This window comes from Lycium ferocissimum, chromosome 7, assembly GCF_029784015.1.
Source record: "Lycium ferocissimum isolate CSIRO_LF1 chromosome 7, AGI_CSIRO_Lferr_CH_V1, whole genome shotgun sequence".
In the NCBI taxonomy this organism is placed as follows: Eukaryota; Viridiplantae; Streptophyta; class Magnoliopsida; order Solanales; family Solanaceae; genus Lycium; species Lycium ferocissimum.
This window is the reverse complement of record NC_081348.1, coordinates 18,149,500-18,166,825: the sequence shown is the minus strand read 5'-3', so window position 1 is coordinate 18,166,825 and position 17,326 is coordinate 18,149,500. Positions and strand designations below refer to the sequence as shown.

The 17,326-nt window shown below is 37.4% G+C and overlaps 1 protein-coding gene across 1 annotated transcript; it reads left to right on the top strand.

Moving 5' to 3' along the window:
• The first annotated feature begins 7,752 nt into the window (after positions 1-7,752).
• On the top strand, positions 7,753-16,601 carry LOC132063607 (uncharacterized). Its single transcript, XM_059456237.1, has 9 exons — positions 7,753-8,098; positions 8,821-8,885; positions 9,521-9,569; positions 11,946-12,040; positions 12,685-12,770; positions 12,862-12,921; positions 13,070-13,151; positions 15,417-15,530; positions 16,175-16,601. Exons 1-9 carry the CDS (start codon positions 7,912-7,914, stop codon positions 16,337-16,339), a joined length of 903 nt encoding a protein of 300 aa, XP_059312220.1. The 5' UTR covers positions 7,753-7,911; the 3' UTR covers positions 16,340-16,601.
• The last annotated feature ends 725 nt before the right edge of the window (positions 16,602-17,326 follow it).

Sequence of the window (17,326 nt, the reverse complement as noted above, 5' to 3'; positions counted from 1 at the left end):
CCAAACTTTACTTGTAAAGATAGGGTCCCTATCACTGACAATATCTTCAGGCATGCCATGTAATCTGAAAATGTGATCCATGAACATCTTAGCAATGTCCATTGCTGAATAGGGATGGGACAAAGCCATAAAATGGGCATACTTGGTTAGTCTGTCAACCACCACCCAAATGACCTCCTTACCCTTAGACTTAGGCAACCCCTCTATGAAATCCATGCTTATGTGACCCCAAGCTATAGATGGCACTTTGGAAGAGGTGAAGTAGGCGAGATAAGCAACATGGTCATACTTGCTTCAGCCGACGGATATCACATCTTTTAACAAAGTCTTCCACATCTGCTTTCATGCCCTTCCAAAAGAAGAGAGCTGCTAGCCTTCTATAAGTGTGAGTAATACGTAATGACCCCCTACTGCAGAACTATGCCATATATTCAGCAATTCAGACCTCAATGCTGAATCTGCTCCAATTACCAACTTACCATTCTTTCTCAATTGTTGATTGATGAAAGAATAACCCTTCACATCCATATTCAATACTGTCAGATCATGGATGATCTTGACCAGCATAGGATCCTCCTTCCAACTATCCATAATGGATTGTAATAAGCCATATCTCATAGTAGACAAGGTAAGTGCAGCCAGTTCCACTGCTGGCATTCTAGAGAGAGCATCAGCAGCCTTATTTTCCTTCCCTTTCTTATACTCTATCTCAAAGTCAAATTGCATCAGTTTGGCAATCCACTTAAGTTGAGAGCCAGTGTGTAGTTTTTGCTCCAAAAGGAATTTGAGAGCCTTTTGGTGATTTTGACAATGAAGTGTCTACGATTAAATATTGACCCATCTAGTAATTGCCATGACCAGGGCCAGTAACTCCTTGTCATAAACTGACAAGGTTTGATGTAACTTAGATAACCCCTTACTCAAGTATGCAATAGGTTGTCCTTGTTGCATGAGAATAGCTCCAATGCCCACATCACAAGCATCAGTTTCCATTGTAAAACCAAGATCAAAATTAGGCAAAGCAAGCACAGGGGCAGAAGTCAGTGCTTGTTTAAGTTTCTGAAAAGCCAGGTCAGCCTTAGAACCCCATTTGAAATTGTCTTTTTTCAACAAATCTGTGAGGGGTTTGCTGATCTGACCATGGTTCTTAATAAATCTCCTGTAGTATCGGCTAGGCCTAAAAATCCTCTCATTTTGCGAGAAGTGACAAAGTTCAGAACCATTCTTTGGATGACTTGAATTTTCTTTGGGTCTGTGGACACACCCTTAACAGAGATAAAGTGCCCTAAGTATTCCACACATGTTACAGCAAACTGGCATTTAGATCTTCTAGCATATAGTTGGTGTTTCACTAACAACTTTGGCGCAGTTCTCAAATGCTCTACACGTTATTCTAAACTCACCGAAATAAGGATATCATCAAAGAAAACCAAAATGAACCTCCTTAAATGTTCCCTGAATACATGATTCATCAAGCTTTGGAAACTAGAAGGGGCATTAGTAAGATCAAAGGGCATCACTACATACTCATAGTGCCCAGAGTGTGTCCTAAATGCAGTCTTATGAATATCATCGGTGCCCGTCGATTTGATGGTAACCTGATCTTAGATCAATTTTAGAGAAAATCTTTGATCCACCCAACTCATCTAATAATTCTTCAATGATGGGAATTGGGTACTTATCTTTGATGGTAATCTTGTTTAAGGCCCTGTAATCTACACATAACCTCCAACTACCATCCTTCTTTCCTACTAACACCACGGGGAAGCAAATGGCTGCAACTATTTTGGATCAATCCTCATTCTGCGGTTCTTGAACCATGCCTTCAATCACATCTTTTTGGATTTGGTGAATACCTATAGGGTCTTGCATTGACTGGATTGGAGCCTTCCTTTAAAGGAATACGATGATCAAAATGATTCCTAAAAGGTGGCAACACCTTGGGTTCCTGAAACACCTCATTGAACTCTTGCAACACTTCTTGAATCATCACTGAATCATCTGCATGATCTTGTTCTAAAGGAGTTCTAGTACACTCTTCCTCCTATTGATTCAACTTGATCATAAATAGTTGCATTTGATCATCAGTTGTCTTCTATAGGGTAGATAATTCTACTAATGCCAAGGTGGGAGAAATACCCTTGAGGGATAACATTTTTCCCTCATATGCAAACTCCATGGTTAACTGACTGAAATTGAACATGATATCCCCGGACTACTAAGCCATTGTATTCCCAAAACCATATCACAAGACCCCAAGGGCAACAAGTAAAAATCGACCCGAAGCCCGAGCTATGTAGCAACCATTCTAGCCCCTTGCACGTGCCGGCCAATGGAACGTGAATTACCATCAGCTAGGCTAGCATCTTGATGTTTGCAAGGATCAACCTTCCATCCGATTTTAGCTGCAACCCCACAATCGAGGAAGTTATGTGTTGAACCAGTGTCAATCAGCACATTCAAAGGCTTCTTCTGACAATACCCCATCAGCCTTAAGGTTCTGTAGCCTTTAGTGCCATGAAGTGCATGGATAGAAATCTCACATGCCTCGGCCACATCTTCTACATTCAAAACCTCATCATCTAATTCCTCTAGGATTTCTTCTTCTTCTAACTCCAACAAGATGATAGAGTTGAGCCTTGGTCTTGCACACATACCCATGTGGAACTTTTCATCACATAAGAAGCATAGGCCCTTGGCCCTCTTCTCACTCAATTCAGCAGGGGTGAGCCTTCTTCTCTTGAATCTATCACTAGCAGGGGTTGGAGTGACTTTGGGATTGTGGTAAGCAGGTTTGGTTACTGGTTTATGGTAAGGCTGGCTAGGGGTGGAATATCTGTTAGAACTTGAGTGGGATGAAGACAAGGCACTCCCCATAGCTTTGGCTTGTTTCAAGAAGTTAGATTCCTGGAGTCTAGCAAGGTGGCAAGCACGTGGTAGAGTAAGGTTTGTGTATTCTAACAGCATCCCCAAGTTCTGGCTTCAGGTTTTCTAAAAAAATGCTAACAGCATAGCTAGGATCCAGGTTCAGTCTAGTCATAGCTCTATCAAAAGCTTCCTGAAATTCCACTACTCCCCCAATTTGTTTCAATTTGACAAGTTCACTCATTGGGTCATCAAATTCAGCCCCAAATCTATCAGAGAGGGCCCATATATATTCCTCCCACACAGGAGGTGGCAGTTGAGCATTAGTTCTACTCCTCATGTAAGCCCTATGCCATTGTAGAGCCAAATCATCCAAATACATAGAAGCTACTCTAACTTTTTGGTGATGGGGAACTTCATCCATTGAAAAAAACTGCTGAACTTGGTACCACCAGTCCTGAAAGTTAGTTCCATTGAATCTAGAGAAATCAACTTTGTATTGTCTTAGAATTGAAGGTGGTTTATGATTATGGTAAGGGTTGTTGTATTGGTGAAGAGAATGAGAATAGGCAGGAGGAGGGTTAGGGGTAAGCATGGAAGGATGTTGAAAACTATGATTAGGGTAGTTCGAGCTTGATAGTTCGATTTTTTGGTAGTTTTGGTATGGGTAGTTGTGGTGTTGATAGTTTTGGTTCGATAATGGGTTGTTGGGCTAGAGCGGGTATAGAACAAGGAATTTGACCAACAGAGATGGTGGGTTGTGCAGAACTATACGTGTAGATAGCTGGGTTGGAATTTAGAGGTGCGACTGATTGAATTGGGTGTTGTGTAGAAGAAGGTGGAATCGATTGAATGGAGAATGGAGTAGACTGATTAATGTGAAATGGAGGACTAGATGATTGCAGCCTTAATGATCTATTAACGTGAACATTCAAGTTTTGATGTTGCAACTGTGAATCGGTGTCATAATCATAAGGACTGTTGGAGAATGTAAGGACCCGCTATAGATGGAGAATGATTCCTTTAACTTCGCGAAATGCCCTTTCATTGATATTCCCCCTTTGGTTTTCTCGCATTGAAGTTGGCAACCTCGATTGCCATTCGATCCAAACGATTTAGAACCTCTTTGATTTCTCCTTGGCCGAGCCAGCGAGCTCGAAAGAGCTCGGTAATCGAATTGCGAGAAAAATAAATGGAAATCGAAATAAAACTAAGAAGGTAAGATAATTCTCATTCAGTACCACCGCTCTCCTGAGAATTGATAACCAACTCAGGAGGGACTAAAGTGTAAAAGAAATAATAGGACTTAAGTGACAAAATAGAAAGCGAAATGCCTACTCAAATTCATTTCGAAAGAGATATTTCGATTCACTCCGTATGCATCTAATCAAATTAGAAATTAATTTTAAGACATATTTTATTCTTAACTAGAAGACAGTGTTAAAGGATTTATGAGAAAAAAGGCACAGCTGTGTTGGCCATGTAATCTCTTAAACTTGCTGATAATCTTCGTTTTTCTATATTCGTCGCTTTAATTTATCAACTGGGTTATTTGATTAAACGATTTTTTAGAACCTGCTTTGGGACGTACCTTTCTCAATAATAATTTAACGGAGTCCGGTGGGCATGACGCCGAAGGCCGATAAGCGGCTCGAAAGAGCTCGTACGCAACACTCCACGAGCATATACGGAACCCACACGCTACATGTCTACGGACCTCTCTGAACAAAACATAATCATATGACGGGACGGGGCCCCGCCCGTACCCGAGATCAATGCATACAAATGTAACGAGAAAATTTTATGCCAAAACGGCTCTGGACAAAGGAGCATTGCGAGAAAATAAATGGAAATCGAAATAAAACTAAGAAGGTAAGATAATAAAATCTCATTAATCGCATAAGATACATAGGGAATCGAAATGCATACCGAAAGTCATAATGCATGCGTACGAAGAAACATATGCAAAGCGGCCCGTATGGGACTCAGGCGCCCTTCGCCTAGAGGGCGCCATAAGATCATAACATACAAAGTGGCCATACAGATCATATCATAACAACTCGTATATACACCGCCCCCCCTCACACGGGGCGCGCGGGGAGGGACTAAAGTGTAAAAGAAATAATAGGACTTAAGTGACAAAATATCGAATAAGATATCGAATAACAATCAAACTAATCTAATACGTACCTTTCGGAATATATCTACTACTCGAAGTACATATCAAAACATTTCATGCTTGATAGGGTACAACCATTTACAAAAGAATAAAGTCGGAAATAGTGGGCTCACCTCGGTCAAACGAGGTGGCGAACATAAAACATACATATCGAACCTCATAATATCATTAATAAATGAAAGAGATATTTAACGGAGTTTTATACGTCATATCAGTTGGGTTCAATCTCAAGGAAAAAGGGGAAAATTACGTATCCCCAGGACCAGCCTAATCTAATCAAATTAGAAATTAATCCCATTTTTAAAATGGATTTTATTCTTAACTAGCTTCTATTTGGCTACCGAAATTTGACTTCCCCTATAAACATGACATCCCCGAGATTGTTAAAACAACAACATTTATGAGACATAAAAAACTTTCCAACACGTAAACTTCCATTGACTCCACCCGTCAAATCAATGCCATCATATTCTTCATTACTAACTAAAGTCATTACAATACCATTCGGAAGCATTTCATATCATTTCTACCATACATACACAAATTTGACTTTCCACCAAAGTCATAATTTATCACATCTTCCAATCTTTAACATGATATTCATAGCATATTCCTATCCTCTAAGTTCAATCACAATCATCATAATTCACACTTTAATATCTCTTAAACTTCATACAAATACGATAATCTTCGTTTTTCTATATTCGTCGCTTTAATTTTATCATTTTCTTCAACTTTATTTGATTAAATCGTTCTAATTTTCTTGTTAACACTCCACCTTACAAATCAAACCTTCAAAACATAATTACGAAAAGATGAATGTGATCAAGGTTATCTCGTAATTGCACCACGTTGTCGCTCGCTTTAGAATTAGGGACAAAGAAGAATTCTCCTTCTTCTTCTTTTCTTGTGTTCTTGTCCCTCTTGAATTCTCTAGAAAATTAAATTACTCCTTTTATCCTTAGCTCATACATGTCACATGACTTGATTACTTTCGTACTCTATATTTTTTTGAAATTTTCAAAAAAAATCGAAGTGCTTACCGAGATATTTTCCAAAACATCACATGCATAGAATCCCATGAACCTTACAAAACATGGTATATAAATATTACTTTCGTACTCCCAAAAAAATCAGAAGTGCTTACCCGAGATACCCCCAATTATGATACGAACATGGTATATAAATATACTGAGATGGTATCATGGAAGACTGCTCAGTCCTTCTCTTAATCTTTCATGATACCATCATGGTATATAAATATACTGAGATATTATTATGGATGCTCATGTTTATTTATTTAAAAATACACACTTTTCTCAAAAAAAAAAAAAAACTTTATGATACCATCATTATATATATATATATATATATATATATACTGTGATGATATCGTGGAGGATTCTTTGGACCATGGTACCTTTGTGGAATATAAATATACTGAGATGGTATCATGAACGACGGTTTTAGTCCTCTTCTTATTCCTCCATGATATCATCATGATATATAAATATACAACGATGGTATCATGGAGGAAGGGATTTGAGCGAGGGGTACATCGATAAAATATGTCCGGCCGGTTGGGGTAGAAGCGAAATTACTTTAGGAGGGATATGGGGCGGGTAAATATTTTATATTTTAGAGGTATTTGGTTGTTTTCCCTTAGAATTATGCCTTATGTTGAGTTTTAAATCGGGCAATTTGCATGATTGCCTTTATTTGGGGGTGGTCTTTAATTTTTGTCCCTCAAATTGTTGATCTTTAATTTTAACCCTTCGCTAAAAAATTTATAGGTTCCGGGTTCGAACCCCGCTCATGCAAACATTAAAAGAAAATTCACAAGGTAAAATTTGCCTGTAAGACTCTACCTACCTTAAGGCAGAGTTTGAATCCAAAAGCTGTGCCTTGCAATTTTTTTTTTTTTTTTTTTTTTTTAAGTTTTTGACTCAAGGTGGAGGGGGGGGGGGGGGCGAACACGGAACCCATAGATTTTTAGGCGAAAAATTAAAGACCAACAATTTGAGAGACAAAAGTTAAAGACCAGTGCCTTTGAAGGACAACCTGCGCAAAAAAAAGGTTTTAAGTCCTTTTTTTTTTTTTTTGCATTGATTGCCCTTCATTTGGGGTGGTCTTTAATTTTTGCCCTTCAAATTGGTGGTCTTGAAATTTTGTCCTTCGTCTAATACTCCGAGATTGTAGATTCGAAATCCAACTTAGTAAAAAAAAAAAAAATTCGCAAGGCAGAAATTGCAAAATTCGGCAGAATTATGCCCATGCAAATTTTGTCCGTGTGCCAATTCTGCCTTAAGGCAGACTTTCCCAACGAAGGGCAATCTGCAAATTGCCCACCAATAATAACTGTATAAGATATACACAGAATATACAATGACAAATCATAAGGAATTTTTAGGAGGATATGTTCATATAAATTAATTACAAAAGTTTATTTATTAACAGTGGTAAAATTATTTTACATTAATGATAAAAGAGTTTAAAAATATTGTCACAAAAAAATAGTAATTTAATTAGCATAAATAGTTGTAACTTTATAAACGATTAGAGAAGTTAGCATTACGAAAAAAGACCTGAGAAGGTCTCTGAAATTATTCCAAATAAAAAAAAAAATTATTCAAAGTGAAGTTATGCAAAAACCAAAGTAAAAGGGGGGTATAATCGTCTTTTGAGAGCATGTGATTAGGAAGTGGGCAGTGGCAGTAGGAGTCAAACAAAAGTAGATCCAATAAACAGGCTTTGGCTTTCCCTAGTTGTCCATCCAACAAGAAGATATTCTGCACAACACGACAACATAAGCAGACATTGAAGTGGTCGGAGATTGTTGGGATTCAATCTGAAACTGAGAAACCAAGATGGTGACGAGAACAGAGGAAGAAGAGGTGAACAGATTGGAGAACCAAGTAGAGAATGGTGGAGGTGGTGTTTGGGAATATCTTTGTCTTGTTCATAAACTCAAAATTCGTCGATCTGATATGGTATTGAAGCATGGGTTATCCATTCTTAATGATTCCAAAAAAAGATCTGCTCTTGGCCATCAAGGTACTTGTTGATTCATATCCAATTGAGTCATAACGCGGAAATTCCTGTTTTTCATCTTTGTTTGCTGATTTGCTAGTTTAGGATTCAAGAAAGTGGGAGTTAATTACAATTGGGTAGTGGAAAATTTGAGATCTTCCACTAATTTGGGTTGTCCAGGATTCAGGACTGGAAAGCTGAGTTTTTTCACTGATTTGGGTAAGTTTAGGATTGAAGAAAGTAAGAATTAAGTAGTAGAAAATTTGAGATCTTGTACTAATTTGGGTTATCTAGGATTAAGTCAGTGGCAATCGGGTAATATTTGGTACTGAAAAAGTGAGATTTTGTACTGATTTGGGTAGTCTAGGACCCACAAAAGTGGCAAATTGAAGTTTTGGTTCATGGAGAAGTTGAGATTTTGGGTTTTGGGACATGTGGCATATCTCTGTTTTTTCCTTTCTCTATTTATTTAGTTTCAATTGGGTAATATTTGGGACTAGAAAACTGAGGTCTTGTACTGATTTGGGTAGTCTAGGATCCATGAAAGTGGAAAAGTGAAGAATTGAGTCAGAGAAGTTGAGATTTTGGGTTTTGGGACATGTGGTATATCCCCCCCCCCCCCCCCCCCCCCCCCCCTTTTTTAACTTTTCTTTTTGATTGATTGGTCCATAGACTTCGTTCGAGCATCATGTGACTGGATGTAACTTCTGATTAACCTTTTATTCGCTGCAACCCAAATATTGCAGAATGGACTCTATATGAGCAGGTAGCTGTTGCAGCTATGGATTGTCAATCTATTGATGTAGCTAAGGTAAAAACATCTTTCCTGTAATCCCCAAGTCGAATTTTAGTTACCTCGTAGAGGTTCACACTAAAGACATGCATGATTTTTCCATTTTATTTTATTTTAGACTTCTCAGAGCTGCAGAAACCATGCTGATAAAGTTTAATCAAATGATCCCAGATTATTTACCTCGTTTCCTCAATAAAAGATTTCTAGAAGATGGCAAAAGTCAATCTTTACAGTACAATAATGTAGAATTTATCATACATTACCCAAGGTCATAGCTGTGATCGGATTGTACGTAATATGAAAAGAAAAATTACGGTACAATCTAATATATAAAGGATGTGACTACAACAAAATGGTCATTTTTATCCAAATCTAGAAAGCTAGTTGTTTGGCCGTTATTTCCTATAAAGCTGCAGAGATACACTTACCATAATTAAATTGGTAGAGTTACATTGGCTGACTATGTGGTTAAATATATCGAGTAATGAAGTGATCTGACCATATAGTTGGCCATATTCACCAATATGCATTAGCTATTTTTCAAGTCATGTTCATTCTTCATTCATATATGCTGGAGATTCTCTTATTAAACTCTCGCTACTTTATAATTTTGTGGAAAACCATTTGAATTTATGTTATGGGAACTTCTGCAGGACTGCATAAAGGTTTTGCAAAAGAAGTTTCCTGGGAGCAAAAGGGTTGGTGAGTTCTCTTTGATCTATAAGTATATATGTTTGTTGTCTTGAGCTCTTGTAGCTTGCATTTTCTTCACGTGTGACCAGTGACCTTGAATCACTATGTTGGTACAGCTTCTAGCTCTTGTTTCATGTGTCACTCCTGAAGGGTATCACGTCACAAGCAAATCACGAAATCTAAGATGCCTCTCTTTCTCTCTCTCGTTGTATAAGGGAACCTAAAATTCTAATTGCCAGACTGAATGAATGATAATGACCTTTATAAGAAGTACTAGAGTTGATGTTATAAGACCCTGATGATTTGCTGTTTCGGGTTCCATTTGAAAAGTTCTACTTTGAATTACAGCTGTCCTGGAATTTTGGGGTTATTGGTGACATATTGTGTTATAGGACTGTGACATTGTGTGATCTTTATTTTTCTGGTTAAAGCAACATATTTCTTTCAATGAATCTGTCTAAAGCAGTATTTTGACCAACGCGCAATGGTGGTATTTTGACAATGGTAAACAGTATATATTATTTATAATAAAGGATACTTACACAAGTTGTGTTTGTATCCAGAACACAAAAGGGATTACAATAGGAAGACTAAGAAGCTTACTAAATGTAATCTAGGACATCAAAGATAGATTCTATGTTTTCTAGACATTGTTGTTTACACCAAAAATGGTAAAGCACTAAACAGTTCATCTTTATCTTCTGGATAGGGTTATCTTTGTCTGCAAAGCATCTTTGATTCCTTTCCTTCCATAAAGTCCTCCAGATACATGCAGGGTCAATTCTCCATCTCTCTTTCTGATTGGATAGCCTTCCTTCTCTGTTCCAACTAATTAAAACATCAGTTAAGACTGGTGGCAGCACCCAACTAATCCCCCTCAGGTTGATAAAAATTCTCCATAGTTGGTCGGCCCATTTACAATGTAAAAAGAGATAATTGATTGTCTTTGCTTTCTCACCACGTAAGAAACATCTGGAGCATAAATGAAAACCCTTCTTTGCTAAATTGTCCTGAGTAAGGACTCTGTTTTTTGCCAGTAACCAAGCAAAGCAAGCCACTTCATGAGGAATCTTGACTTTCCATATCGTCACCATGTTTGTAGTCCAACTGTTTTGCTCTCCATGCTTTCCTTTGATCACCTCTGTCCATAGGGATCTCTCTCCTGATGCCATTCTCCAATTCCACTTGCTGAGCAGGCTGTGGTTCTGAGCTTTAAGATTGCATATGCCTAGCCCTCCATCTTTCTTGCTATTCAACAGAATATTCCATTTCACCAAATGGAATTTCTTCTGGTCAGAATTCAAGGCATCTATTCTATTGGCAATTTCAACAGGCATGGGAAGCAGTGTCTTCACGTATGTAGGCAAAGCATCAAGTTCACTATTGATTAGGATCAGTCTCCCACCAATAGATACGTATTGTCTTTTCCAGTTTGACAGTTTCTTTTCACACTTCTCCAAGACTCCATTCCATATCCCTATTGACTTGCTCTTTGCTCCCAGTGGCATTCCTAAGTAAATTGTAGGAAGCTCTCCTCACAGCGTTTTAAAGCAGTTGAACTTCGAGTAAGAACATCTAATAATATATCTTCACTTAGATATCATCAATAACAAAATTTGTGCGACGAAGTTTCTCTAAATGTTAATAGCTTTTTTTTTGATATGTGCCTGATAAATATTTCAAAGACCGAGACGGAATTAATCGGCATATATGGATCTGGTTGCCCCTGTTCATATTTTATGTTGTCTCAAACTAATGCTTTCTTTCTTAAAATGCAAAATATTATCACCATCAACGCACACAATATGTAAATAGTTTTTTTCGTTTTGGATCAAGTGTAATAATATTGATAATGCGAAAGCTTATGAATACAAGAGGTATACCGGAAAGTAGAGATTCCATGCAATATGTAACAAATAGATTCTGCAGCTCCCTTTCCATTTGATATTGGAAAGTATTGGTTCTATACTCTCATTGTAGTTATGGTCCAGGTAGTACTATGGATGATCCATTTAAAACAGAGGGTACTTTAGTTTAGTTTTGTCAAAGCGTTTTGCAACAACATTGCCTTAATTTGATAATTGTATCTTTGTATCTCATTATGTATATCATATCTTCAAGCTGGTCAGAGGTTATTGAAATGTCATGTGGCCCCAGAAAGCTTTCTCAATATGTCATCCTTTGCCACTGTGATTGTCAGTTTTGTTCTCAATCATTAAATTATTGTTACTGGGAATACCAAAATTTTCATTTAGCAATATAGATTAAACGTTTTTTTCACCACTGTTTATTTTTTCTACTTTATGTATTTCTGATTCCTGCGCCATCTTTGTATGCTTGACCTTCTAATAATGGCTAAGAGTTTTTATTTTGATTTGTTATCAGGCAGGCTAGAAGCTATGTTGCTAGAGGCCAGGGGATTATGGTCAGAGGCAGAAAGTGCTTACTCAAGCCTTTTGGAGGAAAATCCATTTGATCAGGTCTGAGATAGACAAGGACATTTCACCATACATTGTTAATTTGGCTCAATTAACTATGTAAAGTAGATAATTCCTAATGGAAATGTGCCGCAAAATAGCATATAGAAATAAAAAGTTAAAATCTAGTATAAGAAAACTAGCCACTAAATCTGAATTAGAAACTCAGAAGTGTATCTTCGCATCAGAAGCATATGTTTAAATGTTTTTTTAAACTTTTTGTTGATAATATTTATATTACTCGTAATTTCAGGCTTTTCAATTCTTTAACCATATAATTGTTAGTTGTGTTCGCTGTAGTTTTTTCTTGTATTACACACACAACACACACAGTATGTATATATGTACACACACGACATTTGTTCACATTTATGTGTGTGTATACATTCTCTTTATCTGGACTTTTTTTCCCACTAAATCGTGTGTTTTAATTGAGCCTTGTTCTTAAAGCCCTTTGCTTTTTACATTGTTCGCTTTTGACAAAGTTGGTGCATGCATAAACCCATATGCTCATATTATTGAACGTTGACCAAACATCTGTGCTCATAGCAGAGGCTTTGTGATTACTTTCATGTAATTTAAGAAAAAGAAGAACAATCCAAAGCTCAAGGAATATATTTTTTGTGTATCTTATTGATGTCCTCTAGGTTGTACATAAGAGGAGGGCAGCCATGGCAAAGGCGCAAGGCAATACGTCAGCAGCAATTGACTGGCTTAACAAGTATCTTGACTTGTAAGAAGAATCTAAAATGCATCACATATTAACACTAATAAGTATGTCGTGACTTTAACAGTTGTTCTTGACTTCTTTATTGTTTCGGTAGATTCATGGCTGATCATGAAGCTTGGAGAGAGCTTGCTGAAATATATGTTTCCTTGCAAATGTAAGATTTTTTATTCTCGTGCTCAGAGTGGAAGACTAATGGCTTGGAGGCAACTCTATTCCATTGATGCCTTCTTTAGCTACTGTCTCATCCATTCACTGTCCTAATTAGCCAAGTCAAAATTGTTTATCTAATATATCATATTTAGGTACAAGCAAGCAGCTTTTTGCTATGAGGAGCTGATCTTATCTCAACCGACAGTTCCTTTATATCACCTAGCCTACGCTGATGTAAGATGCTTCTCTAGTCATATTATATTGCTGCTTTTTGACAAATATTATTAGCAGAGGTGCATTGATTATAGCTTGCAATCTTTGTGAGCCTGCATCTTTTTAAGAGGTATTATTATTAATAATGTGATCTTGTTCTAGTCAAGATGCTATTCTGGGTGTTTCTATGAGGCTTCATTTATCACCTAGTTCATTGGATAAAAAGGAAGTTGGTTGATTCATACTTGGTTTCTAGCAGCTATTTTACCAACTGCAAATGTTATTATCAACAGAGAGGCTCACGGATCTATGTTGCCATTTGACCAGTTTCTCTCTCTCTCTCTCTCTCTCTCTCATTAGTGAAGTTGTCAGAGCACATTAGTATGCTTACGCAGAAGTTCACTAGAAATCAACATCGAAGTGATAGGTGGAGATTTGAAAATAGATACCAATGTGCAGAAATATGGAGAAGATGGGAGGAGGAATTTTATAGAACTCAATCTGGTTCTCAAGATATTTTCTCGTTATGCTGACTGTGGGCTCCTGGAGTGGATTTGTTCTTCACTTTAATTTCAAACTTCAAATATAAGCTTCTAATTCCAACTTTTTGGGCCCCCACCTAAAGAAGACTAATTTCCTCCGTTTAACTTGCTTAGGCACAATAATTTCAGAAGAAGTGGCTTTTGTGGGACAGTTGCTTGGACATCTTTCTTCTAGTTAGAGAAATGCCTAAGATCTCCACCTATTTGATGGCAGAGTTGAGAGTGTCAATTTTTGAAGCTAACTCGACAAGTCTTTTGATGTGGTTAAGGAAAATGTTGGATCCACAAATCCTTCAGAGAAATCTAAAGGAGAAAAAAAGAAATCAACCCCCCCCCCCCCCCGCGTGGGGGGGGGTGGGGAAGAAAAGAAAAGAGGAAATAGAAAGGACGATAGGAGTAGCAACTTGTAGAGTGGGGAGGGAGGATTGGTAACAGGAAAGAGGGAGACCTGGGACCAAGTAGAGGAGGCAGAATAGAGTGGGGGAGTGAGGTGGAGAACAAATAGGTGCTGGACGAAGTGCAAGAGGGGTATGATGGGGCTCTAGGGAAAGGGTTGGTGGGGTGGGATATGGGAGTGACTAGCTGGGCAGGGGATGGAACAGGGAATGGGAGAGGAGGAAGGTGGTGGCCAGCTGGGATAGAAAAGGTAGGCTTGTCACCGTCTGGGTAGGGAGAGGAGGGAGTGATGTCGGTTTGGTAAGGGAGAGGAGGGGCTGATGTGAAGGAAGCTTGGATGGCGGCAACTATGATCTGAAGAGAAGTGACCCAACTGATGAACGGTTCAGGCAATTGTTGGATTTTGAGAACACCCATTGCTTCCTTCTCCACCAACCCCCTCCTCTTCCCTTTTCTTCCTCATTTTTAGTATGTAAATAACATCACATCAGTACGCAAAATGAGAAATAAATTTTTAAAGTTTTGCTAATAGATATTTTCATTTAATGATTCTAGTGTAGGAGAGGATGAGAAAGTCTATGCAACATCCTCTGCAATGACATATATAGACTAGGGTGGAGGTCAAAGTAATTCAACTATATTCTTTTGGGGAATGAAGGTGAAAAAATTTTAGTCGGATAAATACTGAACGGGCTTATATAGTATCTTTTAGTCCTATTTCGCTCAATGAATTGGTAAAGAATTGGGGGTGACTGGTTCATCGAGATGCGTGGTCTATCTTCAACTTCAATGTGGTCTGTTGATTGCAAATTAGGTGGTTCTTATTGCGCGATGATTTCCACATTAGTTCTTGTTGAGCTCCTACGGCAACTTTATCTATGTCTGGCCTAGAAGTTAGAACTCTAGTGAGGTAATAGGTACTGAATCTTAGTGAGACCTGGGAAAGATTTCTTATAGATTGTGGAACACAGTAATGAAAATGCTCATATTTGGGTAAATGGTGAACCTAGGAAGTACTTTTGCTTGCAAATACATTTAAAGATGTTCTTATTGATGAAAAATGGAAATGCCTTCAAAAAAGTTCTTACGGATGAAAAATGGAAAGCATTTCTGACGTCTGCTTCAATATTTTGGATTAAGAAAAATGTTGGTTAATATTTCTTCCGTGATCCCCTGGACCAACTGGGTGTCGGTTAAAGAATAACAATGGTTTGGATTGCATGTTAGTTTTCGATTTTATGAACTTGCTTCCCTAGATATCAACTGGCATTGCTGTTCCATACATGACTTGCATTTTTCTCATAATAGCCATAAAATAATCACTCATATTTCTTCCCGACTTTAACAGGTGCTCTATACACTTGGTGGACTAGAAAATCTTCAGACGGCAAAGAAATATTATGCATCTACCATAGACTTAACTGGTGGCAAGAGTACCAGAGCACTTTTTGGCGTATGTTTGGTCAGTCAATCTGTCTCTATCTCTGTTTCTTAATTTTGATAAAATAATTCTTGATGATTTCTTTTGGTTTGATTAATTTACCAGTTCTCTTATATGTCAATGATCTAGTGCAAAGAAAATTATCATAGATTTCTTTTGGTTTGATTAATTTACCAGTTCTCCTATATGTCAATGGTCTAGTGGTAAAGAAAATTATCATAAAAGTTCTCTAAGTAAAATACAGAAGAAATTGCTTATAAACAAACAGAACTGGTCAATTGCTTATACCCTTGATGAATTTACCAGTTCTCTTATATGTCAATGGTCTAGTGGTAAAGAAAATTATCATAGAAGTTCTCTAAGTTTCTAAAAAACACAGAATAAATTGCTTATAAACTAACACAAGAAATTGGAGACATAAGGCACTCATTGCACTTTGCACGTTTACAAGTTGTTGCCCTGAATGTAGACTCTTTTCCAACTTGGAGTCCAGAACTTGCGGTCCCGGTCTTATGTCCCTACTTCTTTACATTGATTAAATTCTCCAAATACTGGAGGTTTTAAAAATTCATAGACTGTTAATAAGCCGTACTACTAAACAAACTAGGTTTGTATTGTTTACCAGTCACCCTGCGAGATCTGACTTAATGCATTGTTGTTTCCAGTGTACGTCTGCCATCGGGCAGCTGACTAAAGGACGAAACAAGGAGGACAAGGAGAGCTCGGAGCTACAATCTCTGTCCGCAATGGCATTGGAAAAAGACTATAAGCAGAGAGCTCCCAGCAAGCTCTCCGTGCTTAGTTCAGCATTGAGAAGCTTGAAAATCTAACCTAATCACGTTAGCATATAGTTAGCAGCACCACACTGTTCGCAGCGTGCCCTTCAAGATTCCAAGTCTGTCAATCTGCTTACCTTTTTGCAGATATTTTTTTTTTTTTTTTGTTCTCATTCTTCTACTCTTTGCATTATTTTACTTACTTGTTGAAGTGCTGTTTCACTTGTTAAGTAGGGGAAGCAAATGACGTTAGCAAGATTATTATTGTTAGACAATTTTGGGGAAGTTTAATGCTGAATAGAATACTTGAACTAAATGTTGCGTCGAATAAATTTCTATTTGAAAAGTTTGTGGATAGGGAGTATACTTTTATACTCTGATAGGCATCATTTGTAGAACTTGGAGAATCTGACTTTATAAGATCTTTCTGAACCTTTTTTTTTTCCGCAAAATATTTGTGTTTCCTATACACACTTTTTGCCATTTTACCGTTACATGCAATTCTATATTGCAGTGGACTTGAGAGTGTCCAAAAGGAAGAAAAACTGAAGTTTGATTGTTGGAGTTTTGATGTTTGGCTAATTATTTCATAGTCTGTCTGAAAAAGAATACTAACATTTTCTATGTTTAGTAACAATTTAATATTTGAACATTTCATTTACCTTGAAATGATATATAGTCACAAAAATGCCTATTACTATGTGTTTTAAACCACAAGTTTTGAATGTCTTTTTCTGAACTTTGTTCAATCAAATGTCACATAAAATGAATCAAAAGTATTATATATGTTCGTGTACGCATTCACATATATACAACGTATACACGTATGCTTGACTAATATTCATGTAATTAAGTGGCACGCCTTCTAGCTTATAAATGATAGATACAAACAACTGTCTAAATCATCTTTTGATCGTCTCAAAATAGAGACCTATTAATAGATAAGTATATTAATGTTAAATTACCTTTCAACATCACATCCCTGGAAAGAATGAAATTCGCATAGCTACACAACAAAATAAATATTTGCATATATCGATA